The sequence below is a fragment of the Pygocentrus nattereri genome, chromosome 7, assembly GCF_015220715.1.
Source record: "Pygocentrus nattereri isolate fPygNat1 chromosome 7, fPygNat1.pri, whole genome shotgun sequence".
Classification (NCBI taxonomy): domain Eukaryota; kingdom Metazoa; phylum Chordata; class Actinopteri; order Characiformes; family Serrasalmidae; genus Pygocentrus; species Pygocentrus nattereri.
In genome coordinates, this window is record NC_051217.1 from 40,334,004 (window position 1) to 40,352,200 (window position 18,197).

Genomic DNA, 18,197 nt, shown 5'->3' on the forward strand with positions numbered 1-18,197 from the left:
ATTCTCAGCACTGCAGTAACACTGATGTGGTGGTGGTTAGTTTGTGTGCATTGCGCTGGTCTGAGTGGATCAGACACAGCAGTGCTGCTGGAGTTTTTAAACACCTCAGTGTCACTGCTGGACTGAGAATAATCCGCCAACCAAAAATATCTAGCCAACAGCGTCCTGTGGCCACAGCTATATGCTTGGGTTACTTCTACTGCCTTTAATGCTGTCCAGTGAGCTTTTGCCTGTTCATGAGTGTGCCAGAAAAATATTACCACTACATTATTTAAAGCAGGACAGAATATTATTTTGTTAAAATTGAAATGAGTTTACGAAGTAATGAAATTAGATCTGGTGCCCATTTGCTGCACCAAGATTTCCTTTAATCAAAGGTGGAAGAAGTACAAAAGCCCCTTACTTAAGTAAAAGTACTAGTAATCCAGAAAAAAAAAAATACTCGAGTGACTAAGAAATTTTACCCAAGTGGAAGTATGAAAGTACACAGCTATAAATGTACTTGAAGTAAAAAAAAAAAAAAAAAAAAAAAAATCTCTAATTTTTTTTTTTAAACAGTTTTTATTTCAGCAGTAAATATTGAACACCAGATCAAATAAATCCTTTTAAGTAAGGAACAGAGTGGGTGGAGTAGGAGTTGCACACACAAAACCTGCTCATGTCCTGCAGCGTCATTACATCAACATAAATCATCACATCATCAACACAAAACATAAATAAAAACAGAATATGCTGATTTGCAAATCCTTTTCAACCTATATTCAATTGAATACACTACAGAGACAAGATATTTAATGTTGAAACGGGTAAACTTTATTGTTTTTTGCAAATATTCACTCATTTTGAATTTGATGCCTGCAACATGTTCCAAAGAAGTTGGGACAGGGGCAGCAAAAGACTGGGAACATTGAGGAATGCTCAAAAAAACACCTGTTTGGAACATTCCACAGGTGAACAGGTTAATTGGAAACAGGTGAGTGTCATGATTGGGTATAAAGGGAGCATCCCTGAAAGGCTCAGTTGTTCACAAGCAAGGATGGGGTGAGGTTCACCACTTTGCGAACAACTGCATGAGCAAATAGTCCAACAGTTTAAGAACAACATTTCTCAACGTGCAATTGCAAGGAATTCAGGGATTTCATCATCTACAGTCCATAATATCATCAAAAGGTTCAGAGAATCTGGAGAAATCTGTGCAAGCAAGCGGCAAGGCAGAAAACCAACATTGAATGCCCGTGACCTTCAATCCCTCAGGCGGCACTGCATTAAAAACCCACATCATATTACCACATGGGCTCAGGAACACTTTGTCAGTGAACACAGTTCATCGCTCCATCTACAAGTGCAAGTTAAAACTCTGCCATACAAAGTGAAAGGCATACCCAGAATCGCCGCCGGCTTCTCTGGGCCCGAGCTCATCTGAGATGGACTGACGCAAAGTGGAAAAGTGTCCTGTGGTCTGACGAGTCCAATTTCAATTTGTTTTTGGAAATCATGGACATTGTGTCCTCCGGGCCAAAGATGAAAAGGACTGTCTGGATTGTTATCAGTGCAGTTCAAAAGCCAGCATCTCTGATGGTGCGGAGGTGTGTTAGTGCCCATGGCATGGGTAACTTGCACATCTATGAAGGCACCATTAATGCTAAAAGGTACATACAGGTTTTGGAGCAACATCTGCTGCCATCCAAGCAACGTCTTTTTCAGGGACGTCCTGCTTATTTCAGCAAGACAATGCCAGGCCACATTCTGCATGTGTTACAACAGCGTGGCTTCGTGGTAAAAGAGTGTGGGTACTAGACTGGCCTGCCTGCAGTCCAGACCTGTCTCCCACTGAAAATGTGTGGCGCATTATGAAGCTCAAAATACGACAACGGAGACCCCGGACTGTTGAGCAACTGAAGCTAAACATCAAGCAAAAATGGGAAAGAATTCCACCTACAAAGCTTCAACAATTAGTGTCCTCAGTTCCCAAATGCTTATTGAGTGTTGTTAAAAGGAAAGGTGATGTAACACAGTGGTAAACATGCCCCTGTCCCAACTTCTTTGGAACGTGTTGCAGGCATCAAATTCAAAATGAGTGAATATTTGCAAAAAACAATAAAGTTTATCCGTTTGAACATTAAATATCTTGTCTTTGTAGTGTATTCAATTGAATATAGGTTGAAAAGGATTTGCAAATCATCGTTTTCTGTTTGTATTTATGTTTTACACAATGTCCCAACTTCATTGAAATTGGGGTTGTATTTCCCTCGATACAAAACAATAGCAACCAATCAGAAAGCTGGATTCCACAAACACAACCATCTGCATCACTCTTACTATAAAGCGTGCTCACCATAGACACAAGATCTGCCTACAAAAATGCAAAACAGTTAAAATCAGCCAACTGAGATGTACACAGTTAAACCTACAAAGATTTACACACTTAAAACCTAAAAATGATCAAACCCCAAAGCGCAGGTTGCTGCCCCGTCGGGCAGATCTAAATGAAGATGAACGTAAAATCAAACCGCTCATGTGCCAAGATGAGGAAAAACAGCACAGCAATCTTTAAAAACAAAATCTAATTATTGTAGGCAAGAAGCATATTGCCATGGCAGGATGAAACATATCTATTGTCTGTTTATGTCTTATGTGTAGTGACTCCATCCAAATGTCCCTACAGGCTGCATTATTTAAGGTGGAACAGGGAAATGAAGCTAACTTCAGCTTCATCAAGTCTCTATCTACTGTTAGAGTTTCAATCACAGTCTCAGGGCTGTATCATTTGAGACAAGGGCTGCCTACGTTACTATAGATATACATTTGGATGTAACATTTACAGTTTTAGTGTTCTTGTGTTGTGTTTATCCATTAATTTGCAGTACCCAACCCCCAATTCTCATGACTATTCTGAGAAAGACCATAAATGCAGGTTTTATTCAGACTCGACATTCATATTAATTGGTGATTCAGTGCTGTCACTTTCTGTGGATTCCATTTTCTCATCTGTTCATTTTTCTTGCTTTTCTGGCCTGCTCACTGCTGGGGCCTGTAAGCAGTGAACGTAGCTAATCACAAATGTTTACTCGGCTTCCTCCTCTGCTGATTCACATCTCGTAGGATGCCTATTTGTGCTTCATTGGATAAATAAATAGATCACTACAATGAAATTGACCAGCCTATTTTGTAAATGTAGTTATACAAAAGTACAGCAGTTTCTTTTGAAATGCAGTGAGTACAAGTAAAAAGTATTAAGTGACAAAAAAACTCAAATACAGATAGTAAAAAAAATAAAAGAATACCTAAAAAAAAAATGTACTTCTCTATTTACCACCTCTGCCATTAATACCTGAAATAGCCATTAAAATGTCAGAGGTGTCAGATCAGATTTTGTGGCACTTTTTAGAAGCTGTCACACATCTTTACATATCGACATTATTTGCACTGGCTCAAAAAGTAGTTCAGTGTTTAACTCTCAAATGCAAAATCAACATTAGACTCTTAAAGATATGATAACAATAGTAGATAATTGACTTGCATCCTTGGAAGATGCATTTTTCACCAAAAATATTACTGTGTTCTCTTTAAATGCTCCTTCAACAAAATGTTCTTCTGCCTGTTGCAGCAGTTCCACAGTTCCAGAGTTCTCTAAAACCCCACATTTTACATAGTGCAACTTTTAAAATGTTCAGTTCAAATACCAGTATGATTGTGTAACACTCTGGACGAAAGATACAGAATAACAAGCCAAAGCTTGAGGCCAAAACGGTAAATATCTCCACAGCTACAGTGAACTTTCTAGGAGAGCTGACACAAGCCTGGATGAAAGTGATCCAAACTGCACAGAATTTGAGCATCTTAAATGTGTTGAATTTGGCTTCATTAAAGTTATCAGGCAGCTTCTTGATGTAGGCAATGAACAACAGCATATACTGTTTTATATAGATCACTGAAATGGGGCATCAGAATCATGTTTTTATTTCATAAATAAAGTGGTTCACGTTTGCACAGGCAGTGAAGATAGAGTGACCCGAGAAACAAAGAAATAATGAAAGTACATTTATCAACCATAATGAAGTAGTGTTTCATTTTTTGATAAAAAATGTATAATTTAATTTAAAAAGTAATCAGTGAACCAAAATAGTTTAATTTTCATTTAATTAGTTCATAATTCCATTTGGATCTCACTCAGTGCAATAAGCAAAATGTACAAATGTAGACAAGAAATTCATGGTATAAAAGCACATGCAGGGATTTATAAGGAGCTTTCAAATGATAGCATATCAAGATTACTGTTGTATTGTTTATATGCTTTATATGAAGCCATATTAATAGTGAACATGCTACTCACTTAACTGTGCCTTTACCCATAATTTGCTTTTTAGTGTTATTTTCTGGTTTCACTATAATTATATAACACTTTGGGAGAAAAATACAGAATAACAAACCAAAACTTGAAGCCAAAATGGCAAATATCTCCACAGCTACAGTGAACTTTCCAGGAGAGCTGACATAAGCTGGGATGAAGGTGATCCAAACTGCACAGAATATGAGCATGCTGAATGTGATGAACTTGGCTTCATTAAAGTTATCAGGCAGCTTCCGAGCTAGAAAAGCTAAAACAAAACACAAAAGAGCCAGAAATCCTATATAACCCAGCACAGCCCAGAAACCTACTGCTGAACCTAACTGACATTCTAGAATGATCTTTTCCTTATAGTGCTTTATATTTTTGAAGGGGAAAGGAGGGGATGTTGTTAACCAAAGAATGCAAATAAGGACCTGTATGAGAGTGAAAGCAACAACACTGAGCCTTTGCTGTAGAGGCCCAAACCATTTCATGACATTACTGCCTGGAAGTGTAGCTCTGAAGGCCATTAACACCACTATTGTTTTCCCCAGAACACAGGAGATGCAGAGGACGAAGGTGATCCCAAACGCTGTGTGACGCAGTACACAGGACCACTCAGAGGGCCGACCGATGAAAGTAAGTGAACAGAGGAAACACAGAGCCAGAGAGAAAAGCAGCAGGAAGCTCAGCTCTGAGTTGTTGGCTTTGACTATTGGGGTATTTTTATACCTAAAGAATATAATTGCTATTATTATTGTTAGAAATGTACCAATAATTGAAACAGCTGTCAGCAAAATTCCCATCGTTTCCTCATATGACAAGAATTCAATTTCCTTCTTCACACATTCATTCCTGTGTGTATTTGACCAGTAGTCTTGGTAGCATTGTTCACATTTTATTGAGTCTGTCAGAGAAAAACAAATGACATGAAAAACAAAAAATATAGATGCACATGGAAAGTAATAGAAGGAATACATTAGATACAGTACTACCACTATCGTATCGGCTTTTTTATCTCATAAAACATGAAGAATAAATTCTAGACTTGAAACAGACTCATTTGTAGTAACAGCGGTAATACCAACTATACTTTGTTTGTTTCAGCTTTTGTGAATGTTTGTACCTGTCATATTACTGATCTCTCCTTCAGCACATGATATACAGTCAAAGCAGCAGATCGGCTTTCCTTTCTGCACAGCCTTCCTGGTGCCTGGAGGGCAGCTCTCACTGCACACAGACACCGGCACCTGTGATCAAACAAAAATGTTTAAAACCTCAATATACAAATGAAACTCTCTATAAAGTATGCATGCTTTTTTGAGACCAATCTGCAATTTTATTTTTACCTGATGTATTTTTTGTGCCCACACAATAGAGGCCATTTTGACTGTTAATCGACTGAAAGCAGGAAAGGAAGAGTCATAAAGTCCAACATTGACAAACTCAATGTCATTTTCAATAGCTTGCCAATTTATTATTTCATATTTTGCCACAGGGTCACCATTTTTATCAAAATAAACCTCTTCACCATCTTTGGTTTTGTAGTGCACCCTTTTCAGATTTTCTAGAAACTGACAGAACAAAAGTTTAAATTACAACATTTGGAAGATATTAACACTTGCTGCTTTGTAAAAATGTCTAACATGACTGCATGTATAGCATGGGCTGATTTTTATGGATTAGTGGTAACGCTTGTACCAGAGCTGTTAAGCTCTAACATCTGTGCTTAAACAGATTTTAAACTTACAGTGAGAGGATCAGGCTGCTTCTTTGTAGGACATGTTTGCGTACAGCCAAGAAGGTTGTGTAAGGTATGGGCTACAGCATATACTGCTTTATACACATTAATGAAGATGGGCATCAAAGACAAGTCTGTGAAGGCGTTGTTTGTTTCAGACAGCTTCTCCTGTCCTGTGCATACTGTAGTATCTTTTGAGTCATTCTGCACTGTATATTTACAATTAAACAAAGTCTCCCAGAATTCAGTAAAAATGTCACTGCCTGCAGACTGTAGTGGATTTATATCCAGAATGAAGTCCTTCAGACCCGTCACTGTTGTTTTAGGTATAGCTAGCCCGATGGCTCCTTGCAGTATTTTGTGCTTGTCCAGTCTGGCTACGGTTGAATCAGAGATCCAAGATTCAGTTCCCACCCACTGATATCCAGTAATATTGTGCTCATAAAATACGTTCAGTAAAATCTCCAAGTCCCAATAAGTGACAAATGCTACAATCACTCGAGAAGTAGAGCTTTTGATCTGCTGGATTATTCTCAGCACTTTTTCTTGTGAGTAAGTTCTAAAAAATGGAAGTGAATATTCTAAACAAACGCCCAGCTGTTCTGCAGCTTCAGTGAATCCAGCCATCCCACTGTTACCATAGTCATCATCTCTTCTTATTGCGCCCACCCATGTCCAGCCAAACTGCTTGACCATCTCTGCCAGTGCTCTGCTCTGGTAATAATCACTGGGAACAGTGCGCAGAAATGATGGATATTTCTTTTTGTCACTGAGACACTCGCAGGTGGAATAATGACTAATCTGAAAACGGATATACAATAGGTACATCATGTGTTATGTTCAGTCATTTTTTATCAATATCTTAAGTAATTTCAAATTTTCTATTTTTTAACAGTTATTATATTTTCATAGTAATAATAATGACAAAAATGATCAAATAAATACTTACTAAGGGAATGCTGAAAGGTCCGACACTCTTTGCGATAGCCATTGAAACTGATGACTGTGTCTCACCAATTATGGCTTGCACCTGTGCTGGCTTTGTGCAGGGCTCATCTAACGTTGAGTTCTCATTCCCATTAACAAGTGCCATAGCCATTCTAACACCCATAGCCGTAGAACTACATGTGTCATAGAGCCTGTAGCCCAGTGTTACACCAGGTAGTAAAGAGGAGCTGTTATTTATCTCTTCAATTGCAAAAATCAAGGACTGTGAAAACTGGAAAGTTCTGAAATCAAGACTGGATCAGGGGAAAGAAAAACAGATATACATGTCCATTTTACATGAAGATGACAAATATTAGCAGTTTTCTGCTGTGTAATGTAGCTGTTTAAAATAATACAGATTGTTTTTCTAATTTAAGAAAAAATCATAATGTCTTGCTACTTACCTCATACAGTTCATTGTTGATGGCTTGACTATGTAGGACATGTCTGTGATTTCCCAACTTCTATGGAAGGGGAAAATCCCTCCAACTATGACATCACCATCCTTGAAGAGTTGTGGGTATACAGGCTCTCCTTGCAGACTACATACAGTCCCATTTGTGCTGGAAAAATTGATGATGGTCATTACAACATGCAAGAGAGTAAAGATAGAATCCATCCACCCATTCAATTACTAAGTAAATATAGTGATTATGTTTGTGCAAGGTCTAATGTTTCAGCTGCTTGGACAGGAAGGATCTGTACTATTTATACAGATAGAAGTTCAAATCCTGTTGGGAACTGTTGGGCTCACAGTCAGAGGAGGTGTGACTTTCAGATATGAGCAGAACTAATTTGAGAGAGGTGGGCCTCAGTGTCTCATTTTCCTTTTTTTTTCCTTTGTATTGTTTATTGTTTTCTTATGTATAGATTTGTTAAAAACCTTGCATTTTTTCTTTTTCATCGAGGTTGTTTTTATTATTATGTCATACTAACCCCCCACTCCCCACCCCCCCTTTGGAGGACAACTTTATTTTATTACATTCTCTGACTGCCACAGCTTAAACAATGATAACAACTGTAACAATAATCACAACAATGATAAATAATAATAGTAGATATTAAATGACACAGATCAATAAAAAACTGTGTTGGCCCATATGAACACACACAGACACACACACACACACACACACACACAATGTGGGATAGACAGACAGAGCCGTAAATGTTGAAGATGAATCAGAATTAACATGACACATCAAGGTAGGACAGACTACTGCTTTTGTTGTGGAGTAATTGTGGCAGGTAAACATTTAAAGATGCAATATGTTGGTGTATGTATTTGTGTGTGTGTGTGTGTGTGTGTGTGTGTGTGTGTGTGTGTGCGTGTGTGTGTGTGTGTGTGTGTTGCCATTTGACTATTTTCTAAAGCTATTGCTCTAGTAGGAGCAATCACTTTGGATAATATTGCTATGTACTAGATTTCCAGCACGTAATATCTATAGAATTGCTGGTCTTCATAGTTCATCGTTGTGGCTATGACAGAATTGAGAAACATGAATGGCTTTTTATTATGTGCTTGAAAAGTAGAAAGTCTGATAAGGAGAATTCCTTGCAGGCTTCTTGTTCTGTTTCTAACCCTGAATAATATTTTTCTTTGGAGTGTCTGATGTCTGCCCCGATGTAGATATATTGTATATCGTGATAGATAATATGGGTGAAAATTCAGTGCATCAGGTCCTTGTAGTTAGTTATTTATTTATTTTTAAAGTGTACTGAGTTTGATTCTAGGTTTTTTGCTTCTCCAGGAGAACTGTGGTACTGCAGGGTCCAGTGATTGGAACCCGCAATTGAGTCATTGAACAGGGATCCTCATGAATAGGTAATTTTTTTTTGGAAGGATCGGCATTTTTACATTTCTTATTCTTCTAAGCAGAGAAATCAGGAAGTTTATCCCGTAAATCATTCTCTGTTGTTTTCAGTTGTGGCTTGAAATTGAGAAAACGCAGCTGACGTCTTGGAGGATATATTTATGCCTAGGTAATTAATATTGCCCATAGAGAAGGCATGGGATAGTTTGGGATGTAACATTACAAGTTCCCTCATTATTAGGGATCATGAAAGATTCATTCCGATTAATTGAGTAACTAGTTATTTTGGAAAATCATTTTCTAGTCATCATACACAAAGGAAAAGAAAAACAGTTTGGAAAAGAAAATAAGATCTCACTGATAAATATGCTCAAGACCAAAAAGAAGAATTGCAACTGGAATTAAATTATTTTCAGTTGCAACTTAACTTAAAATAAATAAATTAATTAATACATATACACTTCAAACACAATAACAAGTTAGGGTAATACCTGGTAAATCAATTAAAACAAAATAAAAATTCAGTACCCGTTATAAAGAACTCAGCAGAGGAGTCCTTGCTCACACTGCAACAGATAGCAACAAAACCTACCCCTGCCTTCATTAAGCACCATCTGGTTGCAGGCAGCGTGGATTTCCAGCAGGTGAAGTAAAATGAGACTGGGGCGTGGTCAATGATTACAGTTGGGTGTTTATTTTATTGTTGGAGATGCTACAGGTTTACTAGATAAGAAAAACTCTTCTTGAGCATGTTTTGTAAACAGGTGAGTAATATTTATATTCTCGTCTGTGTAAGTTACTTAATCTTCAGCCATCAAATAGACTTAGAAGAGTTATAAATCAAGGGAAATATTTCATTAAATTGAGGCCATCTCAATGTTTGATGCTCTGATAGACGTACGTTTTTTGTAAGCACCACACATCAGCTTGTGATTTAAGTAAGTGAACCAGTTTCTTGCATATTCTTGGTTAGAAAATTAAAAAGTTTACTTGTGTTTAGATTTTAATAAAAATATGTCTGTGAGTGATTGTTAGAATCACAGACTTAAATATATGTGTTTGAGTATTTTAAAGTGTTGATGTGATCACAACAATGGTGGTGTTCAAGACATTTTTGTGCATTATATTTGAAGCCCATTTTACACCAGGATGTGCCACACAGTGCTGCGTGCAGTACGCTCCTACGTCAATCAGTATAGCCATTCACACAGCCATGAAAGTCACGTGTCACAAGGTGGTAATGTGTGCATGCAGTGAAAAGGTATGCTTTGGGTCATTTCTGACATGTGCCACGCACTGCATGCCAGCAGTTTCTGTGCAGAAACAGTAAAGAAATGCAGTGTCTATGCTATAATATACAATCAAGGCTAATAAACAAATCAACAAGTCTAGTTTTAACTCTGACAGATTAATTGCAATCCGTTGAGTAGGTTAATCTTGTGAACACAGACATCTCTTGTGCTTTATATAGTGCTATATCACCTGGTGAAAAAGTCAGCAATCAAGGCAGCTAGTGAAAATTTTATTAGTGATCTGTTTGTCATCTACATAAAGTTAATATGAGTAATAAACAGACAGTTCAGACATTTATATTATGTGAAAACACAACACAAACATCAACCATTCATGCGTCGCGGCTGAGAAATGAATTTTCATCTTAAAACATCTACAGTTCCTTCACGTTATTTATACTGTGATTATTTAACCCTAACCTTACTGTTGTTGAGACTCAACTGATTATCGCCAGAAAGTTTGTTAATCATTTAAATAACTGTAGATTATTTATAGGAGACCATCCAAATAAAGTTAGTCCAAAAAGATTTTTTTGTTCTTTATTTCCTTAAGAAACGTCTTAGGAAAAAATCTTTCATGGTCCCTGTCACTTCCGTTCATCTGCTTTTAACTAGTTTTTGTTTAACTAACTTTTTGCTCAAAATATTCCATTTTTTCTATTATGGGTCTTGTAGAAGTTTTGATTTTGGTACCAAGTCTGTGAACAGGAAAGTGTGTTTACAGTTTCAGAAGGAAGTGTGAGAATACATTGCGTGAAGTTTTTCATTATTTTGTGAGGGTCGTCAGCCTTCTCTTCTTCAGTCACGGTGAATGTGAGATTGTTATGTGTGCCGCAGCACTGAATTTCAAGACCAGTTTCCTTAATTGACTTATTCTCCTTGTGAGTTGTGTCCACTCTTTCTGATAATATTTGTACAGTGGAGTGTGGTATAATTCAAGTTAGGACTTTGACTGGGCCACATCAAAACCTTTTGAGCCTCTCAGAAGTAGACTTGCTTGTGTGCTTTGGTTTATTGACCTCCTGCATAATCCAACTGCGCTTGAGCTTCAGAGAGCACAACTTGTGTTTCAATCAATTATGACAAGCTGTCCAAGTCCTGCAGAAGCAAAGTAGCCCCAGACTATCATGCTACCATCACCATTTTTAACTGTTGGAATGATGTTCTCATGCTGGGTATGGTGTTAGCTTTATGACAGATGTAATGAGACCCCAAAATTTCCCCCTTTGACTAATCAGTCCTCAGAATATTATCCCAAAACTCTTGGGGTGTCATCTAGATGTTTTTTGGCAAACATGACACAAACCTTTGTGTTCTTTTTGTTTAGAAGTGATTTCCGCCTTGCAGCAACTACATCAACCAAGAATAGGAAAACATTTCACTGTCAAAACTACAGCAGTGTCTCATCAGTTCCTAAATGATTACAGAGTGTTGTTAAAAGAAGAAGTGATGAATAGTGACATAGTGTACAGTACACTTGTTTGTGAGATACATACAGTATTGTGCTCACAAAATACGTTCCAGTAAAAAATAAGTGGGTCCAGGTCCAGCCGAACTGGTTGACCATCTCTGCCAGTGCTCTGTTCTGCTAATAATCACTCGGAATAGTGCACAAAATTAGGGATATTTCCTTTTGTCACTGAGACACTCACTGGTCGAATAAGGCCTGATCTAAAAGCGGGAAAAGGGATTACGCTCAGTCATAATGTTTTGCCACATTTTAGCTACATTTACCATGAAGTTATGCAGTGGTTTTCATAGGTTTTAATGCTTTTATTATTTCAATGGATATACTACTGTCAAAAAATGCACAAAAGCTTACTACTGGAAAGCTTAAAGGACCAACACTCTTTGCAATAGCTGTTGATGCTGATGATGATGTCTCGCCAATTATGGCTTGCACCTGGGCTGACTTTGTGCATTGCTCATTCAAGGTTGAGTTTTCATTTCCATTAACGAGTGCCAGAGCCATTCTGACCGCCTTAGCTGCAGAAGTACATGTATCATAGATCTAGAGTGAGACTCCAGGGAGTAAAGAGGAACTATTGTAACTCTTCTACTGCAAAAATCAAGGACTGTGAAAAATGTAAGGCTCTGACATCAAGGCTGGATTGGGAAAAAAGAAAAGAAAAAAGACCCAAATTTGCACAGACATTTTAAGGATGACAAATAGAGGCTACTGTGAAATATAACTGTAAAATAATACATGTTCATTCAATGTCAGAACATTTTAGTTTGTCTTGCTTCTGACCTCGTGCAATTCAGTGGTGATGGTTTGACCATATATGACGCTTCTGTGATTTCCCAAGTCCTATGAAAGGGGAAAATCCCTCCAATTATGATATCACCATCCTTAGAAAGTAGTGGATAAACAGGCTCTCCTTGAAGACTACATACAGTCCCATTTGTGCTGGAAAAATTGATGATGGCCATCACCACATGCAAGAGAGTAAAGATAGAATCCATCAACCTATTTTACTATTGAGTAAAGATATTGAGAATATACAAGGTCTGGTGTTTCAATTGGTTTAACATGAAGCATTTGTATATTTATACAGATGGAAATGCAGATCCTCTATGGTAATGTTACCCTGCTGGGACACAGTTAAGTTTGACTTTCCAGTGTAAGCAGCAATAATTTAAGAGAAGTAGGCCTCATTATCTCTTTTATCTCTTTTTAAATAGCTTTTAACATGTTCTTTGTGCAGTTTTCTTAAAATGTTTACATTTTTCATGTTCACCATCTCTCTGTAGTTGTATTTATTATTATGTCATACTAATTTTTACATCAGGGATTTTAGTTAAATGTCCAAATTTCCAACCAGTGCTATTTAAAAGGATAACATAAGACTAGGTAAATAATTAAATAGTTTTCCTAAACTGCTGTTAGAGTTTCAATCACAGTCCCAGGGCTGTATCATTTGAGACAAGGGCTGCCTATGTTACTATAAATATACATTTGGATGTAACATTTACAGTTTTAGTGTTCTTGTGTTGTGTTTATTCATTAATTTGCAGTACCCAACCCCAAATTCTCATGACTGTTCTGAGAAAGACCATAAATGCAGGTTTTATTCAGACTCGACATCCATATTAATTGGTGATTCAGTGCTGTCACTTTCTGTGGATTCCATTTTCTCATCTGTTGATTTTTCTTGCTTTTCTGGCCTGCTCACTGCTGGGGCCTGTAAGCAGTGAACATAGCTAATCATACATGTTCACTCGGCTTCCTCCTCTGCTGATTCACATCTCGTAGGATGCCTATTTGTGCTTCATTGGATAAATAAATAGATCATTACAATGAAATTGACCAGCCTATTTTATAAATGAAGTTATACAAAAGTACAGCATTTTCTTTTGAAATGCAGTGAGTACAAGTAAAAAGTATTAAGTGACAAAAAAACTCAAATACAGATAGTAAAAAAAATAAAAGAATACCTAAAAAAAAATGTACTTCTCTATTTACCACCTCTGCCATTAATACCTGAAATAGCCATTAAAATGTCAGAGGTGTCAGATCAGATTTTGTGGCACTTTTTAGAAGCTGTCACACATCTTTACATATCGACATTATTTGCACTGGCTCAAAAAGTAGTTCAGTGTTTAACTCTCAAATGCAAAATCAACATTAGACTCTTAAAGATATGATAACAATAGTAGATAATTGACTTGCATCCTTGGAAGATGCATTTTTCACCAAAAATATTACTGTGTTCTCTTTAAATGCTCCTTCAACAAAATGTTCTTCTGCCTGTTGCTGCAGTTCCACAGTTCCAGAGTTCTCTAAAACCCCACATTTTACATAGTGCAACTTTTAAAATGTTCAGTTCAAACACCAGTATGATTGTGTAACACTCTGGACGAAAGATACAGAATAACAAGCCAAAGCTTGAGGCCAAAACGGTAAATATCTCCACAGCTACAGTGAACTTTCTAGGAGAGCTGACACAAGCCTGGATGAAAGTGATCCAAACTGCACAGAATTTGAGCATCTTAAATGTGTTGAATTTGGCTTCATTAAAGTTATCAGGCAGCTTCTTGATGTAGGCAATGAACAACAGCATATACTGTTTTATATAGATCACTGAAATGGGGCATCAGAATCATGTTTTTATTTCATAAATAAAGTGGTTCACGTTTGCACAGGCAGTGAAGATAGAGTGACCCGAGAAACAAAGAAATAATGAAAGTACATTTATCAACCATAATTAACTAGTGCTTCATTTTTTTGATAAAAACTTGCACTGTTATCCTTATAATTTAATTAAAATAGTGTATTAAATTATAAACCAGTGCAACATCAGAGCGTTGGATCCCACTCAGTGCAATAAGCAAAATGTACAAATGTAGACAAGAAATTCATGGTATAAAAGCACATGCAGGGATTTGTAAGGAGCTTTCAAATGATAGCATATCAAGATTACTGTTGTATTGTTTATATGCTTTATATGAAGCCATATTAATAGTGAACATGCTACTCACTTAACTGTGCCTTTACCCATAATTTGCTTTTTAGTGTTATTTTCTGGTTTCACTATAATTATATAACACTTTGGGAGAAAAATACAGAATAACAAACCAAAACTTGAAGCCAAAATGGCAAATATCTCCACAGCTACAGTGAACTTTCCAGGAGAGCTGACATAAGCTGGGATGAAGCTGATCCACACTGCACAGAATATGAGCATGCTGAATGTGATGAACTTGGCTTCATTAAAGTTATCAGGCAGCTTCCGAGCCAAAAAAGCTAAAACGAAACACAGTAGAGCCAATAGCCCTATATAACCCAGCACAGCCCAGAAACCTATAGCTGAACCTAACTGACATTCTAGAATGATCTTTTCCTTGTAGTGCTTTATATTTTTGAAGGGGAAAGGAGGAGATGTTGTCAACCAAAGCACACAAATTAGGACCTGTATGAGAGTGAAAGCAAGAACACTGAGTCTTTGCTGTAGAGGCCCGAACCATTTCATGACATTACTGCCTGGAAGTGTAGCTCTGAAGGCCATTAACACCACTATTGTTTTCCCCAGAACACAGGAGATGCAGAGGACGAAGGTGATCCCAAACGCTGTGTGACGCAGCACACAGGACCACTCAGAGGGCCGACCAATGAAAGTAAGTGAACAGAGGAAACACAGAGCCAGAGAGAAGAGCAGCAGGAAGCTCAGCTCTGAGTTGTTTGCTTTGACTATTGGGGTATTTTTATATCTAAGGAATATAATTGCTATTATTATTGTCAGAAGTGTACCAGTGATTGAAACAGCTGTCAGCAAAATTCCCATCGTTTCCTCAAATGATAAGAATTCTATTTCCTTCTTTACACATTCATTCCTGTGTTGGTTTGGCCAGTAGTCTTGGTAGCATTGTTCACATTCAATTGAGTCTGTCAGAGAAAGAAAAGTAACATGAATAACAAAACATTATATGTATTAGGTAGACATTATCTTCTTTCAAAACATGGAGACAAGCAGTTTAGACTTAATTATCCCAAAAAAACTTGCATATTTTTCTGTAATACCAACAATACTTTGTTTCAGCTTTTGTGAATGTTTGTACCTGTCATATTGCTGATCTCTCCTTCTGCACATGGTATACAGTCAAAGCAGCAGATAGGCTTTCCTTTCTGCACAGCCTTCCTGGTGCCTGGAGGGCAGCTCTCACTGCACACAGACACCGGCACCTGTGATCAAAGTAAATGTTCAGTGACCTAAAAAGACATTTATTTCATGCAATATATGAAAATTTATATGAAGTATGCATGTTTTGCTGAGAAAGAACAACAGTTTTATCCCTGTACCTGATTTGTATTTTGAGCCCACACAATAGAGGCCATTTTTACTGCTAATCGACTGTGAGCAGGGAAAGAAGAGTCATAAAGTCCAACAGTGACAAACTCATGTTGATCTTCAATAGTTTGCCAATTTATTATTTCATATTTCGCCACAGGGTCACCATTTTTATCAAAATAAACTTCTTCACCTTCTTTGGTTTTGAAGTGCACCCTTTTCAGATGTTCTAGAAACTGACAGAATAGAAAAAAAAAGTTTAAATTATATGTCAAGGAGCTTAACACTGACTCCTTAAAGTGCAGCATTTTAGCTGATTTTTTTATTTATTAGTACTACACACATGTGCCAAAGCTGTGAAACATTTAGTCAAAGATCTGTTCTTCAACAAACTCTTTACTTACCGTGAGAGGATCAGGCTGTTTCTTTGTAGGACATGTTTGTGTGCAGTCAAGAAGGTCATGTAGAGTGTGGGCAACAGCATAAACTGCTTTATATACATTGCTGAAAATGGGCATCAGGGTCATGTCTGTGAATTCATTGTCCATTTCAGACAGTCCCTCCTGTCCTGTGCACAGTACTGTATGTTCTGAGTCATTCTGCACTTTATACTTGCACTTAAACAAAGTCTCCCATAATTCAGTAAAAATGGCACTGCCTGCAGATTTCAGTGGATGTATATCCAGAATGAATTCCTTCAGACCCGTCACTGTTGTTTTCGGTATAGTTACCCCTATGGCTCCTTGCAGTATTTTGTGCTTATCCAGTCTGGCTATATTTGAATCAGAGATCCAAGCCTCACTTCCGACCCACTGGTATCCAGTAATGTTGTGCTCATAAAATACATTCAGCAAAATCTCCAAGTCCCAATGAGTTGCAAATACCACAATCACTCGAGAAGTAGAGCTTTTGATCTGCTGGATTATTCTCAGCACTTTTTCTTGTGAATAGGTTCTAAAAAATGGAAGGGAATATTCTAAACAAACGCCCAACTGTTCTGCAGCCTTAGTGAAAGCAGCCATTCCACTGTTACCATAATCATCATCTCTTCTGATTGCGCCCACCCAGGTCCAGCCAAACTGCTTGACCATCTCTGCCAGTGCTCTGCTCTGGTAATAATCACTGGGAATAGTGCGGAGAAATGATGAATATATTCTTTTGTCACTGAGACACTCGCAGGTGGAATATGGACTGATCTAAAAACAGATTCACACACGTATGTTGGGGATTATGTTTAGTCTTTTTTTTTCTTGCCAGATATTAACTGCGTTTAACATTAAAACAAACAAATTTTTGGTATTTATAATTTTGAAGAAAAAAAAAGTAATAGTAATAATAATGACAAAAATGATCAAATAAATACTTACTAAGGGAATGCTGAAAGTTCCGACAGTCTTTGCGATAGCCATTGAAACTGATGACTGTGTCTCGCCAATTATGGCTAGCACCTGTGCTGGCTTTGTGCATTGCTCATTCAAAGTTAAGTTCTCATTTCCATTAAGAAGTACCATAGCCATTTTAACCCCCATAGCTGCAGAAGTACAAGTGTCATAGATCTTGTAGCCCAGTGAAACACCAGGGAGTAAAGAGGAGCTGTTGTTAATCTCTTCTATTGCAAAGATCAAGGACTGTGATAGCTGGAAGTCTCTGAAATCAAGACTTTTGATTTGAGACAACCAGAAATACACACACAGTGTTTTATTAATTCTGTGTAACGTAACTGTTTGACATCATCCATATCCATTCATATTTGGAAATCTCAATCTCAAAATCTGTTTGTCTTACTACTTACCTCATGCAGTTTAGTGGTGATGGCTTGACCACATAGGACACATCTGTGATTTCCCAAGTTCTATGAAAGGGAAAAATCCCTCCAACTATGATATCACCATCCTTAGAAAGTTGTGGGTATACAGGATCTCCTTGCAGCCTACAGAAATTCCCATTTGTGCTGGAAAAATTAACCATAGCCATTACCACATGCAAGAGAGTAAAGACAGACTCCATCCACCTATTTAATTCTTGAGTAGGAAAAATAATTGAGTATATAGAAGGTCTGATGCTTCAAGTGGGTTTGACAGAGGGATTTGTGATATTTATAACGATACAAATGCAAATTCTCCACGGTAATGTTAGGACCACAATCAAAGGAGGTGTGACTTTCAAATGTGAGCAGCTCTCCATCTCTGTTTGTTCGTTTGCATTTTTCGAGTGCTGTCTTTTTTTTAAATTTTTATTTAACAC

At 37.4% G+C, this 18,197-nt stretch overlaps 2 protein-coding genes across 2 annotated transcripts; both read right to left on the reverse strand.

Moving 5' to 3' along the window:
* Window positions 1-4,329: 4,329 nt before the first annotated feature.
* On the reverse strand, window positions 4,330-7,677 carry LOC108434089 (extracellular calcium-sensing receptor-like). The gene is made up of 6 exons (XM_017709002.1): window positions 7,463-7,677; window positions 7,021-7,312; window positions 6,081-6,872; window positions 5,680-5,904; window positions 5,457-5,580; window positions 4,330-5,237 (listed from the first exon to the last, which is right to left on the reverse strand). The coding sequence occupies exons 1-6, from the start codon at window positions 7,675-7,677 to the stop codon at window positions 4,330-4,332; spliced, it is 2,556 nt and encodes an 851-aa protein (XP_017564491.1).
* A 6,965-nt stretch (window positions 7,678-14,642) lies between these two features.
* LOC108434046 (extracellular calcium-sensing receptor-like) lies at window positions 14,643-17,960 on the reverse strand. The gene is made up of 6 exons (XM_017708959.1): window positions 17,746-17,960; window positions 17,321-17,612; window positions 16,358-17,149; window positions 15,965-16,189; window positions 15,724-15,847; window positions 14,643-15,550 (listed from the first exon to the last, which is right to left on the reverse strand). The coding sequence occupies exons 1-6, from the start codon at window positions 17,958-17,960 to the stop codon at window positions 14,643-14,645; spliced, it is 2,556 nt and encodes an 851-aa protein (XP_017564448.1).
* Window positions 17,961-18,197: the final 237 nt, after the last annotated feature.

Bases quoted from the DNA above. Each gene is read 5' to 3' on its own strand.
- LOC108434046 (XM_017708959.1), bottom strand. From the start codon at position 17,960: ATGGAGTCTGTCTTTACTCTCTTGCATGTGGTAATGGCTATGGTTAAT. The intron at 17,150-17,320 runs GTAAGTATTTAT...ATCTGTTTTTAG, and splicing joins GAACTTTCAGCATTCCCTTA to ATCAGTCCATATTCCACCTG. The intron at 16,190-16,357 runs GTAAGTAAAGAG...CTATTCTGTCAG, and splicing joins AACAGCCTGATCCTCTCACG to TTTCTAGAACATCTGAAAAG.
- LOC108434089 (XM_017709002.1), bottom strand. From the start codon at position 7,677: ATGGATTCTATCTTTACTCTCTTGCATGTTGTAATGACCATCATCAAT. The intron at 7,313-7,462 runs GTAAGTAGCAAG...CCCCTGATCCAG, and splicing joins TCAACAATGAACTGTATGAG to TCTTGATTTCAGAACTTTCC. The intron at 5,905-6,080 runs GTAAGTTTAAAA...TTGTTCTGTCAG, and splicing joins AGCAGCCTGATCCTCTCACT to TTTCTAGAAAATCTGAAAAG.